This window comes from Coregonus clupeaformis, unplaced genomic scaffold (assembly GCF_020615455.1).
Source record: "Coregonus clupeaformis isolate EN_2021a unplaced genomic scaffold, ASM2061545v1 scaf0224, whole genome shotgun sequence".
Classification (NCBI taxonomy): domain Eukaryota; kingdom Metazoa; phylum Chordata; class Actinopteri; order Salmoniformes; family Salmonidae; genus Coregonus; species Coregonus clupeaformis.
The window spans coordinates 418,783-436,902 of NW_025533679.1; the positions used below are offsets into that span (position 1 = coordinate 418,783).

An 18,120-nucleotide genomic window follows, 5' to 3' on the forward strand; every position below is an offset into this window, starting at 1 on the left:
ATGTTCTGGGTCTATTACAGGGCATGTCACTCAGGATCCCTTCTCTGTTGAGTTTCTCTGGCAGAAAGGGCAGGGTCTTGTCAAAGGGCCCCATTGTGCAGGGCCCTTGTGCGCCATGCAGGCCCATAGTCCAATAGATAACCCTTGTTGTTTCTGCGCAGGCCTGGGTGAGGCAGATGTGAACCTGAACAATGGCTGCCCCTCTGAGAAGGCGGCGGCGGTGACTGACTCCACGGGCACTGAGGGGCCCAGCAGCTCCTGGAACGAAGCCAGCACAGCTGATGCTGACGATAGCGCCGTGCCACGCCCCCACCTGGTCCGCCTCTTCTCCCGAGATGCCCCGGGCCGCGAGGACAACACCTTCAAAGACCGCCCTTCTGAATCGGATGAGCTACAGACCATCCAAGAGCACAGCGGAGCGGGATCAGAGTGTGGTTCAGAGGATCAGGATCTAGACTAAGTTTGTTTCTTTGCTCTCCTTTCTCTCTCTTAATACCCCCTTCGCTCTCACCTGAGAGACAGAACCCCACTTACAGAGATACTAGCAGCACTATCCAACCCAAACCACTGACATGGCAACTGCAAGCTCCTCTGGACTGTCTAGCCTGGGAAGGAAAAAGAAGGCCCCTGGCCTTATGGATCAAATTGGGAACTTCTTTGGTGGGGACAAGAAAAGGAAGAGCAAGGTGAGGAAAGGGGAGAGTTTGATTTGTTTTAAAGATACACCTCTAAAGTACCATGGTTCATTTTTGTGTTCACTCTTCCAGTCTTAAGTTGAGGGACTGATGTCTGATTTGGCAGATTGTGAGCTGCAAGAATTTGTCACAAGTTTTTGTTTCAATTTGCTTAGATTTTATTTAATATTTTTCTGTTTTTTTCATGTGATGTACCAAAGTTAATGACATTCTCCTGAAATGTGCTTATTTGCGAATGAATGGCATTGAAAGCTACATTTAGACATGGAGAACTGATTTGGGTGTGGTTTGAGATTGGTGTAGCGCAAAGAGGCTATGACTTAAAGTCAAATGTCATATTTTACATTTTATTTCAGTTAAAGCTTCAAAGCATCTACGGTACTTATATGGTCATAGTTGTGGTACAGTACAAGTGAATGATTGAATTGTTCCATTTAAATGTGTGTTTGCTTTCATTCTGAATATACTGTATGCTTAACTCATAAATATATCTAAAACTGGAGCCATTTTAAAGTTGTTTTATCTGGTATTTTTAAGAGAGAGTAACGATTCAGGAGATTTCATGGGGAAATTGGTATAAATTTCATATAAATTTCAACACCCTTACTTTGATGTATTTTGGGAGAGACTGTTATGATTGAAGCTCAAACTTGAAATTATTATGCTTTCCTGATTTCTGACTCTAGTTGTTAGCCATTTTAACTGTGGATAGTCCATGGTGGAGAACTATATCCTAAATGCCTTGCATGGACCTCCATCGGGTGTGGAGAGAGTCTTCGACTAGGATTCTCTCACTCCATCTTTACAAAGCAGCTCTATCCCATAATATTGTACATAATCCAACATACCATAGAAAACCCCATTTATCTAGGCTAATCCTTATCCTATATGGGTTTGTGTAGAATTCAAGATGCTGCGTTGTGTAGTTGGAGAGCAGGTTCAGATAATATATGTCATTTAGCAGACACTTTCATCCAAAGCAACTTACAGTCATGCGTACATACATTTTAAGTATGGGTGGTCCCGGGAATTGAACCCACTATCCTGGCGTAGCAAGCGCCATGCTCTACCAACTGAGCTACCTGAACACAGGTGTGTGTGGATAACTGTTGTGGTAAAGTGCGAATAGTTGAGCCCACATTGCCTTGTTTGTCTCGCTCTCTCTATATCTCTGTGATATGCTAATGCTAAATCCCAAAGCCTCTCCTTGAGCTGGTGACATGGGGATGTAGATAAAGATCGATATGCCAACCCATTGCAGTGCACATTTCAGTCAGCTTGGCACTGTTTGTGTATCAGTTGTCAACTTTGGAAGCAAAGCAAAGTCTAAAACACAACTTACTGTACATTTCAACAGAGTTATGTGTTGAAGTTGGTACAGTGTATTGAAGAGAGAGTTGAAGTCCAACTCTGTTATGTTGTCCAGCTCTGTTTCAGTCCACTCATTGGTTCAGAGAGGCGAATGGTAGTTTCAGATGATGATCCAATAGGTTGCAGAATGAGGTCTGAACAGTCTCAACAATATGCATTCTCCCAAGCCTAATAACAACTTCAGAGAGGACAAAAATCTTTTGACTTTTGCAAATTTTAATGAAATCCCAGTTCATAGTAATTTTAGCAATGATTTCTGAATTATTTGGTTGTTTCCATTCTATTTCACGTTTTAAACATAATTGAAATGTACTGCTAAAACATATCTGCCACGTGTGAAAATGTCAGTGTTTTGCCGGTCAAATTTGAATGAACAAAGTTATTGTAAAAAGACAGAACGTTTGAGGCAGTATTTGCTTTTTGTTTTCTATCTTTTTTATCTGTTTTTGAGGGGATGTTTGAATTTCATTGTCTTTCAGGAAATCGTAAGTTGTTTTCTACATCAGAGGAGTTAGTTTATGACTAAAGGAAACATGAAAAATATTTATGTTTTTACCAAGGGGTTGCCTTCAGATGTCTAGTAAGTATTTGTATTTCCAAAATATGATACGTATGAGTGTCCCACCTAACTCTGTTGCCTCGAGCAGAATATTGTTTTCTGCAATGATCAAAGTTTGAAAAAGGAAAAAACAGGTAAAAAAAATTCAAACATCTTAAAGGTCCAATGTAGCCGTTTTTTTAATCTAATATCAAATCATATCTGGGTAACAGTCAGGTACCTTACTGTGATTGTTTTCAATTGAAATTGTCAAAAAGAAACAAAAATTGCTTCTTAGCAAAGAGCAATTTATCAAGCAAGAATGTAGCTAGGACTGTGTGGGAGTGGTCTGAGTGGGGAGGGGAAAACTAGGTGTTATTGGCAGAGAGGTTTGGAACTCTCTTTCTTATTTGTCTATTAACTAATTTACCGCCTGGTGATCCCACCAAAACAGGCTTACATTACAGGCTGTCTTTTCAGACAGCTCTTACACTAAAAGGGAATTGTCATAATTTTCACAGTATTATTCTAAACTCATAGTGTGGAAACACCTTCCTATTGAGTTGAACCCCCTTTTGCCCTCAGAACAGCCTCAATTCGTCGGGGCATGGACTCTACAAGGTGTCGAAAGTGTTCCACAGGGATGCTGGCCCATGTTGACTCCAATGGTTCCCACAGTTGTGTCAAGTTGGCTGGATGTCCTTTGGGTGGTGGAGCATTCTTGATACACACAGGAAGCTGTTGAGTGTGAAAAACCCAGCAGCGTTGCAGTTCTTGACATACTCAAACCGGTGTGCCTGGCACCTACTACCAAATCCCGTTCAAAGGCACTTAAATATTTTGTCTTGCCCATTCACCCTCTGAATGGCACACATACTACAATCCATGTCTCAATAGTCTCAAGGCTTAGAAATCCTTCTTTAACCTCCCTTTCATCTACACTGAATGGAGTGGATTTAACAAGTGACATCAATAAGGGATCATAGCTTTCAGCTGGATTCACCTGGTCAGTGTATGTCATGGAAAGAGCAGGTGTTCCTAATGTTTTGTACACTGAGTGTATATAAAACACAGGAAAGTCACATTTTTGACTGCCCTGGGCCTTTAATCTTATACAAATAGTTTATAACAAAACATAAAATAGTTATGACGTTTTCAATGCATATTTTCCTTAGAACCTCAGCATTAGTGGCCATATCCATTACAGTGATGAAAGAATACCATGTAGAACACTATCAAATGTTGTCGCTGTGTACCCTTGAGCATGATTGAGTCATACATGTATAGTTGCTTTCAACTGGTATGGGAACCTCATATTAATTATCTCCAGCACCAAACCAGTGTCTACATATGTAAAAACAGTGTGTTTCTATGATCTGTGGTTAAAAAATAAGAAGATAGGTCCTACATTTTTAAAATGCTTTTCAGGGTCACAGGGTAGCATTAATATGAAAAACAAAACGGTGATTTTCAAAACCTGCAACAAGTTGCTAGCTCCCCATGTCACCACAAATCTCATAGTGTTTGAAAATCACAATTTTTAAAATGTTTTTGATGATGTCATTGGGTAGAAGTAATTGACTTTATATTTGTTTCTACAAAAAGTTGAAATTAGCTGTTTTCACATATGTAGCCACTGGTAGTGTGCTGGAGATAATGAACAGCAAGTTGAAAAGTGGTAGAATTGCCCTTTAACCTTTTACTGCAGTGGGCTAAATCAGGGTCACAGCGTTTCTTGGTAGTCTTTAAAAAATCTACTTTGAAACAAAAGTATACACCTCACTCAGACTGACATTTTGTAAAATAAATAAATAAATATGTTTAGTAATTATGAAATTATGAAAAATATGAATAACATTCCACTCATGAGGCCACTAGGTCATTTGACTGCAGGAAAGGGCTACTGTTGTTGACAGATATGAACATTCACTATTGAGCCATTGATCCTTTCACAAACTGGAATTAGCTCTTTCTGTTGTACATTCTTGTCTTGGTTTCACCTGTATTTTTTGTCTTTTAATTAGTTGATCCTGGTTTGAAACTAGTTCATGGGAATCTTACATTTACATTTACATTTTAGTCATTTAGCAGACGCTCTTATCCAGAGCGACTTACAGTTAGTGAATACATTTTTTTTATTTTTTTATACTGGCCCCCCGTGGGAATCGAACCCACAACCCTGGCGTTGCAAACGCCATGCTCTATCAACTGAGCTACATCCCTGCTGGCCATTCCCTCCCCTACCCTGGACGACGCTGGGCCAATTGTGCGCCGCCCATGAGTCTCCCGGTCGCGGCCGGCTGCGACAGAGCCTGGATTCGAACCAGGATCTCTAGTGGCACAGTTAGCACTGCGATGCAGTGCCTTAGACCACTGCGCCACTCAGGAGTCATCATGGAGATGTCATATTTACTTTAAGAAATTATAAAGATATCACCAAAAACAAAGACAACTGGTTTAACCTCAGGAACTTAAGCCAATTTGTTACCTGTCAAAGCTGATTGGTAATCCATATTATTCAGAATGGGGAAGACCTTATTAGACTAATTTGATGGATAACTGAGTGTATATGTGCAGTCACCATGAAACTGAACCCCATGACATCAAAATAAGCCAATTAAAATATGGGGTCTATTGGGTAACTTTGTCAGAACTAGGACCCGATAGCCTGAAGAATGTTCGAGTACAACAACAGTTTATGATTCAGAACCCAAAATGTTTTGCACTCATCCTTGGCCTGGGTACCAGTCTGTTCGTGCCATCATGACAAACATCCCAAAAAAAATGTGCATGACAAGGAGCGTCATGATAGCAGAAGCAGACTGATACCCGGACTAACTCAACCCCAGTGTCTTGGCCAAAAGCTTCTAAGAGCTTAACTCCTCCCGCCAGCTAGATGGAGCACCGCTCAGGTTCACTGGTGTCTTTTACCCAGACCTGGTTCAAATACTATTTAAAATAATTTCAAATACTTCAGCTGGGCTTGATTGAGCTTGCCTGGCGCAATGGAGCCAATAGAATAGTCGCAAAAGTGCAAACCCTGCCCATCTGGAACTCTAGGCAGACTAAAGCAAACGCTAAAAGTATTTTAAAGAGTTCAAATAGTATTTGAACCCAGGTCTTCCTTTCCCCTGTCGGGGGGGGGGGGGTCTGTTTGATCCCAGGGTGGATCTATAGATCCTATTCTCTGATCCCTTTTGTAATGCTTTGAGTTATCCAACCGATGCTTGTAATTTTGTTTGTATTTCCTGTGAATTGTAATGACCAACATCTGTTCCTAACCTGATCCTGTTCTGAGCATTTGGATAAATGGCTTGATTAAACTCTCTTAACAATACCCACCCTGAGCAGTGTTTGTTATGCTTTTGTATTGTTGTTGTTTTTATTATGTAATGTCACTTTTAATAACCCTCCTCTGATGCAACAGTACGATGTATGTCCTTCTAACTATTCTGCTAACAACAGGTGCAGTCACACCACAGAATGTTTGGAACAAAAACATAACTGGACACTTTCACACTGATTTGAGCATAGTGGTTATTGCTGATTTTCACATTGTATGCCCTCAGTCAGTGACGTTGACGGACATTTCAGTTTCGATCCAGGCTAGCTTGAGGAGAAACCTCTCATGCTGGGCTGAGGTGGTCTATGCTAGGAATAGCCAATGGAGAAACTGGCCCAGTTGAAGAGGAAATGGAATGTACATCATCAAACTATTCCCAATTGGTTTGTCTTTTCACTTCTTGACTGGATAAGACTACACTCTGCAGTAACAGGATACTTGTCTAGACAATGCTGGGAGAAGTGTTGTGTAGACTTAATGGGAATATGAGGCTTACTCTTAGCTCAGCTTGTATTAAGTAGCTATGTAAAATATGGGCTAATGTCTTGTTCCTTGGCCGCAGATGAAAGAATGACTGACACCCTGGTCCCAGATCTATCTGCGCTTTCTTAGCCAACTCCTATATTTGTTGTAATGCCAAACAGCCTGGCCTGGCCTCACCTCAATCTCCGTATCTGATCATGCTGTCATTGATGGGCACAGTGAGAAGGTAATCATGTTTGGCATGACAATGACCATAGGATTTGACAAGACAGCATTAACAGATCTGTGACCAGGTTAATTTGCTGAATTCTTTCTTTTGGAAATTCATCTTAGTACTGTCTGCCTTATCACTTTTATTCAACTGAAAATTATAAATCAGTCACATTTGTATTTGATGCTTTTTTAATTGAAAGTATTTTGGGAATTGCTTTTTAATTGAACATCTTGGAAAGCTTATCAAGATATAGTACATCAGGATAAAACAACAGTGTTTATTTATTGTTTTCATTTTGTATTCAGGTTAGCAAAGGGGCAAATAACAGCTATTTTCAAAACCAACCTGAATACAAAATGAAAACAAGAAAGTCTGTCTCACTTTGTCTGTCTCACTTTATTGTCTGTCTCACTTTTTGGAGACCTCCTGTGAAGTATTTTCATTCATAACTGAATATGAATGAGTGGACTGGAATTGCCAATGAGATGCTACTTCTCATTGAATTCATTAGATGTGCCTCATGGTCCAAAATCAAAGAGTCAATGCTACCTTGTTCATAATTTTTCAATGTGTATATTTTACAAAATCGAAGACATTAATAGAGATAGCCAGAGTGCAGTCTCATTTGCATTTCTTCTAAAGTGTTCCTATTTGAGAGTGAAACAAGGACAAGACAAATAATCTGAACTTCCTCTGAGCACTACATTTATAAAACAGTTTGTTTTAGGATCCAGATTTGATGAGAACGGAGGAGTGTAGAGCATACCTACTATAGCCTTACTTTCACCTGGCACTGTAAAACAAGCACTGTCAAAAGTCAAGAGCTAGGTCTCACTAGACGTTAGGCCCAGGAGCCTGGTTTTGGATGGTAAAGAACCAGTTCAACTATGGTTTATTAGATTGTAGTCCCCAACTTAGTCTTGTTATTGTTGTCAGTGTTAGGGAATGACCTAGAGCTACACTGCTTTCTAATATGACACTTTGTTTTACACTGTCGACCCCATGAGGTAGTTGTCCAATTCCTGCTAGCTTCTCCGAAATAGTTGGAGAAGTTGCAGCACAGAGACAACTGAAGAGGTCATCTGGCAGTAGAAGTACTTCAAAAAGTCTGTCCTCCTAAGACTATGAACTGTTACAGTAGATTTCACTCCAAAGGAGTCACTCAGTGGCTAGTGGATCTGCAGCCGGTGAGTCTTATTAATCAATCGGCGAGTTGTCAGTTATGACACTGACGGACATTGTTCTTTGTGATCAATCAAATCCAAGTCAAATGTGAAGCTGTGATGGATTGAGAAGGAGCATGCACTGTATATACATAATTTTAATGTATGGTTTATGGATGTTGCACCTAATGTGGGTAAGATCTGTTTATTTGACAATGGGCGGTTTGTGATTTTTGTGTGTCCACAATAACTCACACACTGTCTCAATAGGATAGGATGTGGCCCACCAACCTCCTGCTCCTTAATAAATTATACATTATTACAATTAATTTATTCCAGAATAAATGATTGACCGTGATACATTTTTGAAGGAATCAGCGTCTGTCCAGGTTTGACCTCCTGCACGTCTGAGGAGAGAGGTTTGACTGTAATTAAATCCTCAGGGAGGAGGTGTCCTATGAGTCCTGAATACTCTCTCTACCTGGGTCTAGGTGACCTTGTTCTTCACTGCAGGAAACCGTTGGTTACACTTTATTTGACATGTCACTGTGACATTAGCATGAAGGTGTAATCTGGTGTCAAATCCATTCCTGTTGTCATGATAGAGGTAACGTTTTGCATTATGATTGTACTGACCTAACACCCCTGAATAACAGCCTCTATGTCAGGGGTGTCATAAAATTGTAGACAAAAATTCATAGTGAAACGACACTTGACGTGTTAATGGGATAGTGAAGTGTCAAATGAAGTGTTATCGAACGTTCCCTATCATGGCTGGGCTGCCATGCTAGCAGCTAGCTGAGTTTAGAAATGATGACTGGACGTCCATTGTTATGTAAATTCAATCATGGATGTTGAGGATGAAACGGGCTTTGCAGCTTCATGAAAGTTACATTTTTGTTGTTTTTCTTTTTCGCTGTGGAATGAGCACAGCTACTTTGTGAAGTCTGAATTGTGGGCAAATGACAATGTGGTCCGCGCCAGGAACACACACTTATCTCTCATACACTTCAAACATCAAACAGAGAGGGGAAAACATTCCCTCCATCCCTTCCTCTCTCCCACCCTACGCAATTATCCCCTGCTCTGCTCTATCCTGAAAGGACCCTCCATGCGTCAGAATACCGTTGTCCTTTGAACACTCCTCTTGTGTTGGAAAATTAAAACCTATACTGACAACATCCAATGCAACATGATTCAGTAAAGGACGTGAAGTTCAAAACTAAATATTGTGATCCTTCTTTACAAATAAATCTAAACGGATTCTAAATTCAGAATTTAGGATTACGCAATGCAAAATAAGGTAGAGAGGATTTACTGACTTGTCGGTGTTCTGAAAAAAAAAGTTGAATAAAAAAAAAAGTACAAAAATATGTTTTACTTTCAGAACTATTGCCTGAATCCATGATGCATTTTGAATGACCTTTTACTCCTAGTATAGGAGGCTGCTGAGGGGAGAACAGCTAATAATAATGGAACAGAGCAAATGGAATGGCATCAAACACCTAGAAACCATGTGTTTGATGTATTTGATACCATTCCACTGATTCCGATCCAGTCATTACCACAAGCCGGTTCTCCACAATTAAGGTGCCACCAACATCCTGTGACTCCTAGAGTCCTAAAACTTCCACAGAACAATACTTTACAAAAAATCTGAATCAGCTAAAATGCCAACGTGATGTAACATACAGTACTGTATAATTTTTGGTCTAATTGGTCTAGACAAACCCGAGGCAACACTGAAATCACTACTGAGCACCTCTCTCTCTCTCTTCACGTCTATTCCTCTTTTACTAACTCTTTGCCTGTCTTACCCCTGTCTTTCAATGTCTCTCTCACTCTACTTCTCTCCCTCCACTTTCTGACTACACTTTCTCTTCCTAACACTCTCTCTCAGGCTACTCAATCTCTGGAACTGTACTTAGTGGGAACATAACTGGAACTTCTGATGTGTGTAGTTCATAACTTTGATGTGACAATGTGCACTTGAGACCTCAAGTCAATGTTCAAAATAAATAATTCCTAATCAACTGTGGACAGGGTTCTGCAATGGCTATCAGTAATGAACCCCTCGGACTGAATCCCAAACGGCACCATATTCCTTATATAGTACACTACTTTTGATGGGCTTTGGTCAAAGGTAGTACACTATATAGGGAATAGGGTGCCATTTGGGACGCAATCCAGTTGTCTCCATCTTGGTGACAGAGCTGCTGGGACACAGAAAGAATAACCGTTGAGTCATCCGGTCGCAGCTGTGAGGCAGATCAGTTCTTCACAACAACAACAAGCAGTGGGATTCATTCACCTGTACCAGCTCCAGCACAAACCCAGTGAGCACTTTCTGGTTGAAACAAACGTCTTTTCAACGTCTTTTCAATGTATTTTGCTTATAGGGAACAAGCTGACCAACCAACACCCGTGCTGCCTGGCTATTCTACTGAGCATCATCTGTATTCATAATGTGTTGGATATTATCATCCACTTTCAGTAGAATGATACGCTTAGTTTGATATATTCTAAATGACCTCTGGTCCTCCGCATTAGATACCTATTTATTGGAGAGTATAATGCTCATAAGCACAAACACATTTTCTATGGTAATGTATTTCTTTACTTAGGTCATTGTCTGCATGAGTCTACATCCATCCAACCATCCATCCATATATGGGCAACAAAGACAGTGAATGACATGCAATTGGAGCATTAATGAGTGTGTTATAATGTGAATGATGGACACGGGTGAAAGTTTGCCCTCTCATTTCGGTAAGGTTCTTTCAAAGGTATAATCAGAGTGATTCAGTGACAGCCTCAGTCTCAAAGGTACCCTCACTCTCACTCCACAAAATACCACAGAGAGAGAGGCACTCATTAGGAACAAATGGGTTTCGCTATATCAAAGGATGTTATTCACAAACATACCCCTAAATAGCCGACGGAATAATCAGGGTTATTATTGAGAAAATGACAATTAATCATTTCAGAATCACACCATTTTAATTAAGGTTCCAATTGTGTGTTGTCTGCAAAGTACATGTTAGAGCCTATTGTGAGAGAGAGAGGGGATGCTATTTGTTCAAGTTCAGGAGAATGAGATAATTTTACATCCATCCCTATCCAACGCTCTAAAGTTTTGTTTGTCTGAAGTACAACTTAATTGTATTGATCTCTACTTAACTTCCCCTTCAACAGCATTTAGTGTTGATATTTACCGCACTTTGCAAAGATCCAAAACATTTCTTACTGACTTCATTCATTTATGTATAATTCCTTCATCCAGTTAGTTTTGAATCACTTATTTTCAGTTTTAATTAGTTTTGGATGGGCGTTATCTGTGGGCACCCACGTCAGTCTGCTGTGAATGACTCGGAGAGCTTATCTCAGGTCCTCTGTGATGGTAAGAGCTCCCCAGTTAGTCTCGCCATCTGAAGAAGAAGCCGTTCTACAGCCCCAGGAAATGTGCTCCAGCTTCCCTGGTGTTTGGCAATATGCCACCAGCTGTTTCCAATGGTAACACCTTTCAAGAACTGGAGAGTGGAGCCAGAGTAGAGCCTGGTCTGGTTCAGGGAAGACTGTATTGTTATGTTGTGTTGGGCTATATGTAATCCTGCTGTGCCTTTATAATGTTCTTCCATCCCTCTCTCCTTTCCTTCTTCCATCCCTCCCTCCTTTCCTTCTTCCATCCCTCTCTCCTTTCCTTCTTCCATCCCTCCCTCCTTTCCTTCTTCCATCCCTCCCTCCTTTCCTTCTTCCATCCCTCCCTCCATTTCCTCCAGGGTTCTTTCCGTGGCCTGTCCTCCTCTCCAGCCAGACCTGCCAAGGCAGCCCCTAAGGGTGGGGAGAACGCTGTTGTGCGCCTCTTCAGAACAATCGTGAGTCACCCTATTTGCATAGTTTGCCTACTACTGTTGATGTTTGACTTGTTGATATGAGGGCGGCAGGAAGCCTACCAGTTAAGAACAGGAAGCCTAGCGTTTAAGAGCAGGTAGCCTAGCGGTTAAGAGCAGGTAGCCTAGCGGTTAAGAGCAGGTAGCCTAGCGGTTAAGAGCAGGTAGCCTAGCAGTAGAAAGAGCTTTAGGCCAGTAACCGAAAGGTCACTGGTTTGAATCCCTGAGCCAACTAGGTGAAAAATCTTGAGCAAGGCACTTAGCCCTAATTGCTCCTGTAAATCGCTCTGGATAAGAGTGTATGTTAAATGACTAAAATGTAATGAGAAATACCCTGATCTATTGTATTTCTAAAGGTCTGTGTCACTCTCTCCCCTCAGGTGTCCCCTGCCCCTCCTAAGTCTAGGGTGAGCATTTTATCTTACTCTTTGCCAATATTGTCCAATAGAGGAGTTGAAGATTGTTTTAGCCTTTGGATGTGATTGTGTATTTAGCTTTGTTAACATGTGATGTCACTGAATGTCGTGCACTGTATGTCACTGAATCTGTGCTCTCTCTGATGATGCGAGCGTCTGCCTTACTCTGCTCTTCCCTGGATGTGGACTCTCTTCTTGCTGCACTGCCTTTTCTCTGAGTAAGACTTGTGTTTAACTTTCCTCTCCTCGCCCCTGTGTCTCACTCCTGTCTATTCCCTGTCTCTGTCTCTTACATGTCCTTGTCCAGTGGACGGCAATGACTGCGAAACTAGGCCTGGTACGTGGTTAAACGCTACAGCTAAAGAAAACGAAGAGAAAAATCCGAGGCCGTTCCTTAAACAATATATTCTGTAGCCATTTTAAGGCTTGAGAGCTTGTTGTAATCCATGCATACAGTACATGCATAACTCCCTCATTAGTTTTTCTCTTTTATTAAATCACGTTTTGAGTGGTTTTGTTTGGCAAGCTCTCCGCCTCTGGCTCAATTGAATATCCAGTTCTTTATTTGCTGAAGTCGTTTTTCCCTTTCGATATGATAACCAGCAGCTTAATCCTGCTTTTTCTTATTCGCCCTGCTGAATTTGAAGTCTCGTCCTCTTCTCTTGGCCCCTGTGTGTGTGTGTGTACGAGCGTGCATGCCCGCGTGTGTGTGTGTGTGTGTACATGCGTTTGTGTCTTTGTGTGTGTCTCTGTATGTCTCTGTGTGTATGTTTGTCAGTGGAGGCTGCTGAGGGGAGGACGGCTCATAGCAATGCCTGGAATGGATTCAATGGAATGCTATCAACCACATGGAAACCACACGTTTGATACCATTCCATTGACTCCATTCCAGTGTGTGTGTGTGTTGTGGGTGTTATGAGTCACACATAACAGCTAACACTATAAAAAAAGGGATGAGACCTTTAAAGCTCTTCTCTGAGGTAAGGGATCTTTAAATAACACTTTGAAGTGTTCCTCCCCACCATTTAATTAATCCTTGTGTATGTTTATTGGAGTTTTACTTGAACAGTTCAGTCTAATCCCCCTGTGAGAGTCAGAGTAGCCAAAGCTTAGCTGTTACTGAGATTGAATTTAGAAAGTGCTTAAGTGAAGCACTTCCACTTTGACTCAGATTGATTTGCTCCACTGCTTCAATGCCACCACAAATTAGCCACTTTTTGATCCAGGCTGGTTGTGTTGTAGCCATCTCTTCTATAACCTCGTCACCTGCTGGCTCTCAGTTGAACCTGGGGACAAGGCTATCGCTTCTATTGTTTTAATGCAACAGGATATTATCAGAAAACATTGTTTTGTACTAAACAACCATGCAATACCCACGTAAGATATGTACATATGATGCCGCTTTTTAGCCATTAGTAAATCATTTCGATGAACAAACACAGAGATGAGTTGGCAAAAGCACACACTGACTGGGCCGCCATGCTAACTGACAACAACAATAATAATATGTCTCCCAGTGTCTTACCTCATCCCTGCTCTCTTCCAGGGGTCTCAGAAGTCAACAGGATCCGCTAAGGCGAAGAAGGCCGGTGCAGGAGACAGTGGAACCCTGTCCAAGATCTTCAAAATGGTAAACAAAAACTCTCTAATCTGTCTTTTACAATAACAGAAAAAGGGAATATCTAATTATATAATTCACTTTGTATGGTATTGAGACGAATTCCAGAATGTGCACTTGATGGGCTCTTTCTTTCTCTTTTATTCCTCCCTGTCTGTCTCTCTCTTCTTCTTTCACCTCAGTGATGATACCCAGCATTCAGTGAGTAGCTGATGAGTCATGAGCGGCAATATATATTTACTCTTACTTGCTATGCATTTATTCAACGTTGATAGGCTTAGGTGACACCTTCCATTGCCTATCATACCACCAGCACCTTGAGACAGTCTCTAGACAGTGATAATTACAGTGTCTGGCTGATGCTACAGGCTTCATGCATTAAAGAGTGCAGTTTGATGTCAAAGGTAATGCTATTTTTGTAGCACCTAACATAATCGGCTGCTTAATTGCAGGCAGTGACGTTGCACCTGTGGGCCTACACGGGGCTGTGAAATAAATTGCTTAGGAGCAAGCTTTAGGGATAGGAGTCCTGCGTACTCTTAATGGCTGTTCTAAGAGCTGTGCTAACTGCAATGGGACATGTATAGCATTACAATTGTGGCATGTGGTAGCTTTGCTCACTTTACCGATGGCTTATGCGACTGCAAACACACCGTCAGGCTAGCCAAGCTATTATAGAAGCAGTGCCATTCATTCTTTCTACAACTAGGACATTGCACTTTTAATTACATTGACCATCTGGTTCATGCATTGGTATACCCTGTATACGATACTGGGATGTATTACTGCACAGACAGACTTATACAAGACGTCTTTCTCCGACGCAGTAGGCCACACATCAAGGCAGGGCAGACACACTTATATACACTTGAGTGAATACTTCCTGGCTTTCAGAGGAGCAGCATAGTACCCCAATGTGTGCATCTCAAACAGAGGACTGAGGTGTTTGAACAGAGAGATTTGAGATATTTTTGCTACAATCAGCAGCATCTAAAATGTACAGACTCTCCCTGACTCAACAGTTTTGCTTATTGTTTATTCCAGGCCACGTTTATCCTTCTGCTCCCGCTGTGAGGTGACAGGCTCTGAACTGGAGCAGTACTGATACAGTACTTAAGCAGTACATTCACTTCACAACCTGTCAGCAACAGCTGACACGCTCCCCGACAGTAGAGAGGGACAATGTCCTCGGTAGAGCCATGGCACACTGAAACGTATTTCTTTCTGTCTTTCTGTCTCTGTATCTCTCTTTCTGTCTCTCTCTCCCCATCTCGGTCTCTGCCTGTCTTTGTCACTTTTTGGCTCTCTTCTCTGTCTCTATTGTATCACTCTCTGCCTCTCTCTTTTGGTCTCTGCCTCTCTTTCTCTGTCTCCGCCTCTGTCTGTCTGTCACTCTCCTTCTCTTACGCTCTCCGCGTATCTTTCTCAACATGGCACGGTGAATGCTAATCTCTGGGAAATGCTCCGGAGGTCACTGGCAGAATTTTAATTAGCCAGTCTGGCCCAAGCTTCAGATAGTTATTTTAATTTTGCAGAATAGGCACAGGAAGCTGATGTTCCTATAGGTGCAGTCAGTGCACTCACAGTGGGTATGTTGATCAGCAAGGCAACCAAGCACAGTCATCTTCATCATACCCTACAGGGGAGACTTTTTAAAAGTAGACTTTTAAAAATGTTTAGAGTATCTGTATATCTTAGACTACATTTTCCCTGCATGGTGTCTTTGCTAGCTGGACTATGTAGCATTATGAAACTAAAAGATGAAGAAGATGATTACATCTACAAATGTGTGGGTAAATAGTACACCAATCTTCTCTTGCTCATAGCTTGTTTCCCCACAATCTCTCTGCCTAATTGGCGTTAAGCTAAAGCCACCATATCTAGCGCTTCTGGTGTTTTCCATTCTCCAGTTCTGTTACTGCATTCTAATTAGTTTATTTCGAACCGATAATGATTTTCAGCTCAAATTGCTGTAAGAATGGCTCAGAACTTGGCCCGTTTCCTCCCATATCCTTTTGTTTTAAGAGATTTAAAGGCTTTGTATGTTATGGATTATATTCATTCCAATCGTTCTCCCCAAAGAATTGTCTAATTTGTATAATCTTTGTTCCGTTCCAATCTTCCCCTCTTTCTCCCACTTTTATATCCCCACGAGAAAATGCACAATCTATTCTTGGGAATGAGCTTGGTGAACACAGTACAACACATCATTGATCCGTTTTGGCCACAACATGCAAATTAGAACTGGGAGATGTTTCTTTTTAAGGCATAGCCAAGAATTCACAAAATAAACAATTATGTAAATAATGTAGGCCTAGAACTCACCCACCTATTCTAACAAAACAATAGTACACAATGCTGAAGGCCACATAGACTGTGTTACCCTCCTACGGCAATATACAGCTGGACATGTGTGTCCTATTGTAATTAGCAGGTCCCTTTAGTGAGCATCGTTAGCAAATGACAAAAACAGTCAATTTCCTGATGATGTGTTTCGTCTCTCTCTCTCTCTTGCAGGGCGCAAGCCGGACTGGGTCTCTACCCAAAAAATGAGGTCCCCTTTCAAGAGCACAAGGGCAGATGTCAAGAAAAGGGACACAAGTGGGGGAAAACAAAGAAGATAAAAGAACAAATATTTGTCTAGACTCACACACCTCTCCCTGCTTTTCTAACACTTTTTCTAACAATTTTATAACTCAAATGCCTCCCCACCGCAGCCGGCTGGTAGATATAGCGACACAATCTGTGCCCCCCCCCCCCCACGCCCCCGCTCCTGCTCCTCCCTCCCGTGCAGCCATCTTGGATGTGAACTGTCGCTGAAGTCATCCGGACCCCCCTTATAGCCTAAAGGACCTGTCGTAGCGCTACACTACCTGTGTCTTCATTTCTATTTCTGTCTGTCTGTATAGAGTTGTCTAACAAGGCTGGCTAACTGGACCAGACCTGGCTGAAGTAGCTTAGGTCCAACAGACCTGGCCCTGACCGCTTGTGGTTGTGAAAGTGTGAGCAGGTCTGGTTCTGGTTCAGAAACGAGTGATTAAGTGTCTTGTCATTCTTGTCTTTGTCGTTTCCCCCAAACCACACCCACTCTCCCATTTCTGTACATCCTGATATGAATTCATAGCAAAGCATTGTCTTACTCAGCTTGCATGTGTTGTTGTGATGGCCAGTTGGTCATGTGTTTGTATGTCTACCCTCCTGTATCATCAGTGTAAGTGTCCTGTCTTAAGTGTTGCTGTCCTTCCATGTTTTTACATTAGGGTCTATGGCTGCCTGTGACATTCGGTGGTAAAATGACATCGAGCTACTGAAAGTTGTTAACCTACTAAAAAGTATCTGTCTGTAGTATCCACTGAATTGTAGAAATCAATGGATAATGTTATCATTTCTAATATTGTTTTCCAGTACATGTAGATTGATTAAGACACTAATGTGTATGGTATTGGGAGTTTTCCCATCCAGATATAACAGAGATTCTTCTGAAGTGCACTGTTTTGACCCTTGAAAAGCAGACACTGACTGCTCTGAAACCAAGCTCACGCTGGACCTGCTACAAGCATGGCATTTCCAACGGGATGACAGATTCAGACCCTTTCCCCATTAGTGTAGTCTAGATTCTGTAGTCTTCTCTGTCTTAAGTGTCTCTTGCTTTATATATCTATTGAAGCACTGCACAAAATATGAATACAAAACAGCTAGCTGAAGCAATGCCATTTCTGACTGCCAAAAACAATGTGCTGTGTTTACTCTATGTGGATATTAAAAGACCAACACTGTCATAAAGGTGCTCGTTATTTAACTGTGTAAAAGCATAAATGTTATTAAAAAAAGATGAAGATGGATAGAGGACGTGGAGTTCGTTGACCAAGGCACGAACGAGGAGTTGCATAAACTGCTTATTACTGCCACTGTACTGTCCAATACCCCCACGCCAAAGTGTCTTTCCTCCATTTGTTTAAAAACAAACGTGTGTAATCTGTAGCATACTCTGCCTGCCCCCGTCGCCCCTCACCCACGTCTTAATGTGTGTGTGCGCGTTTTTGTATGGGTCCTGTGAATGAATGTAAATGAAACTCTTGAGACCCTCATTGTTGTATCTGAATTAAAAAGATGTACGACCAGCTACTTAATAACTTGAAAAAATAAATAAAGGAATTAAAAATCATAAAACGGTTATGGGTCTCTGGTTGTGTTGTTTGATAGAAGTTTAAAAGTAGTGTACACACATGCAGTAACTTGCAGGTGTAGGGTACAAGAAGTGATGAAACATTCAACTCCGCTGCGGTATCCATCTTTGTTTAGGTCAGGTCATTATGTCGTATGAAAATGTATGCACTCACTAACTGTAAGTCGCTCTGGATAAGAGCGTCTGCTAAATGACTAAAATGT

General features: G+C 41.5%; 1 protein-coding gene across 10 annotated transcripts in view; it reads left to right on the forward strand.

The window, feature by feature from the left end:
• Positions 1–17,905, forward strand: part of LOC121558166 (myelin basic protein) — a 76,523-nt gene extending 58,618 nt beyond the window's left edge. For 2 of the 10 annotated variants that reach the window (XR_005998481.2, XR_006658422.1), the window contains 5 exons: positions 162–686; positions 11,587–11,682; positions 12,078–12,104; positions 13,669–13,743; positions 16,249–16,274. Coding sequence is in view for 7 of the 10 variants with exons in the window: in XM_041871637.2 (XP_041727571.1) it covers positions 573–686; positions 11,587–11,682; positions 12,078–12,104; positions 12,421–12,450; positions 13,660–13,743; positions 16,249–16,284 (387 nt within the window). In the remaining 3 variants the exon portion in view is untranslated. Of the gene's footprint in view, positions 1–161; positions 687–11,586; positions 11,683–12,077; positions 12,105–12,420; positions 12,451–13,659; positions 13,744–13,913; positions 13,933–16,248 lie in introns of those variants that run through there. The other 8 variants (XM_041871641.2, XM_041871642.2, XR_005998480.2 and 5 more) reach the window with 8 other exon arrangements.
• Positions 17,906–18,120: the final 215 nt, after the last annotated feature.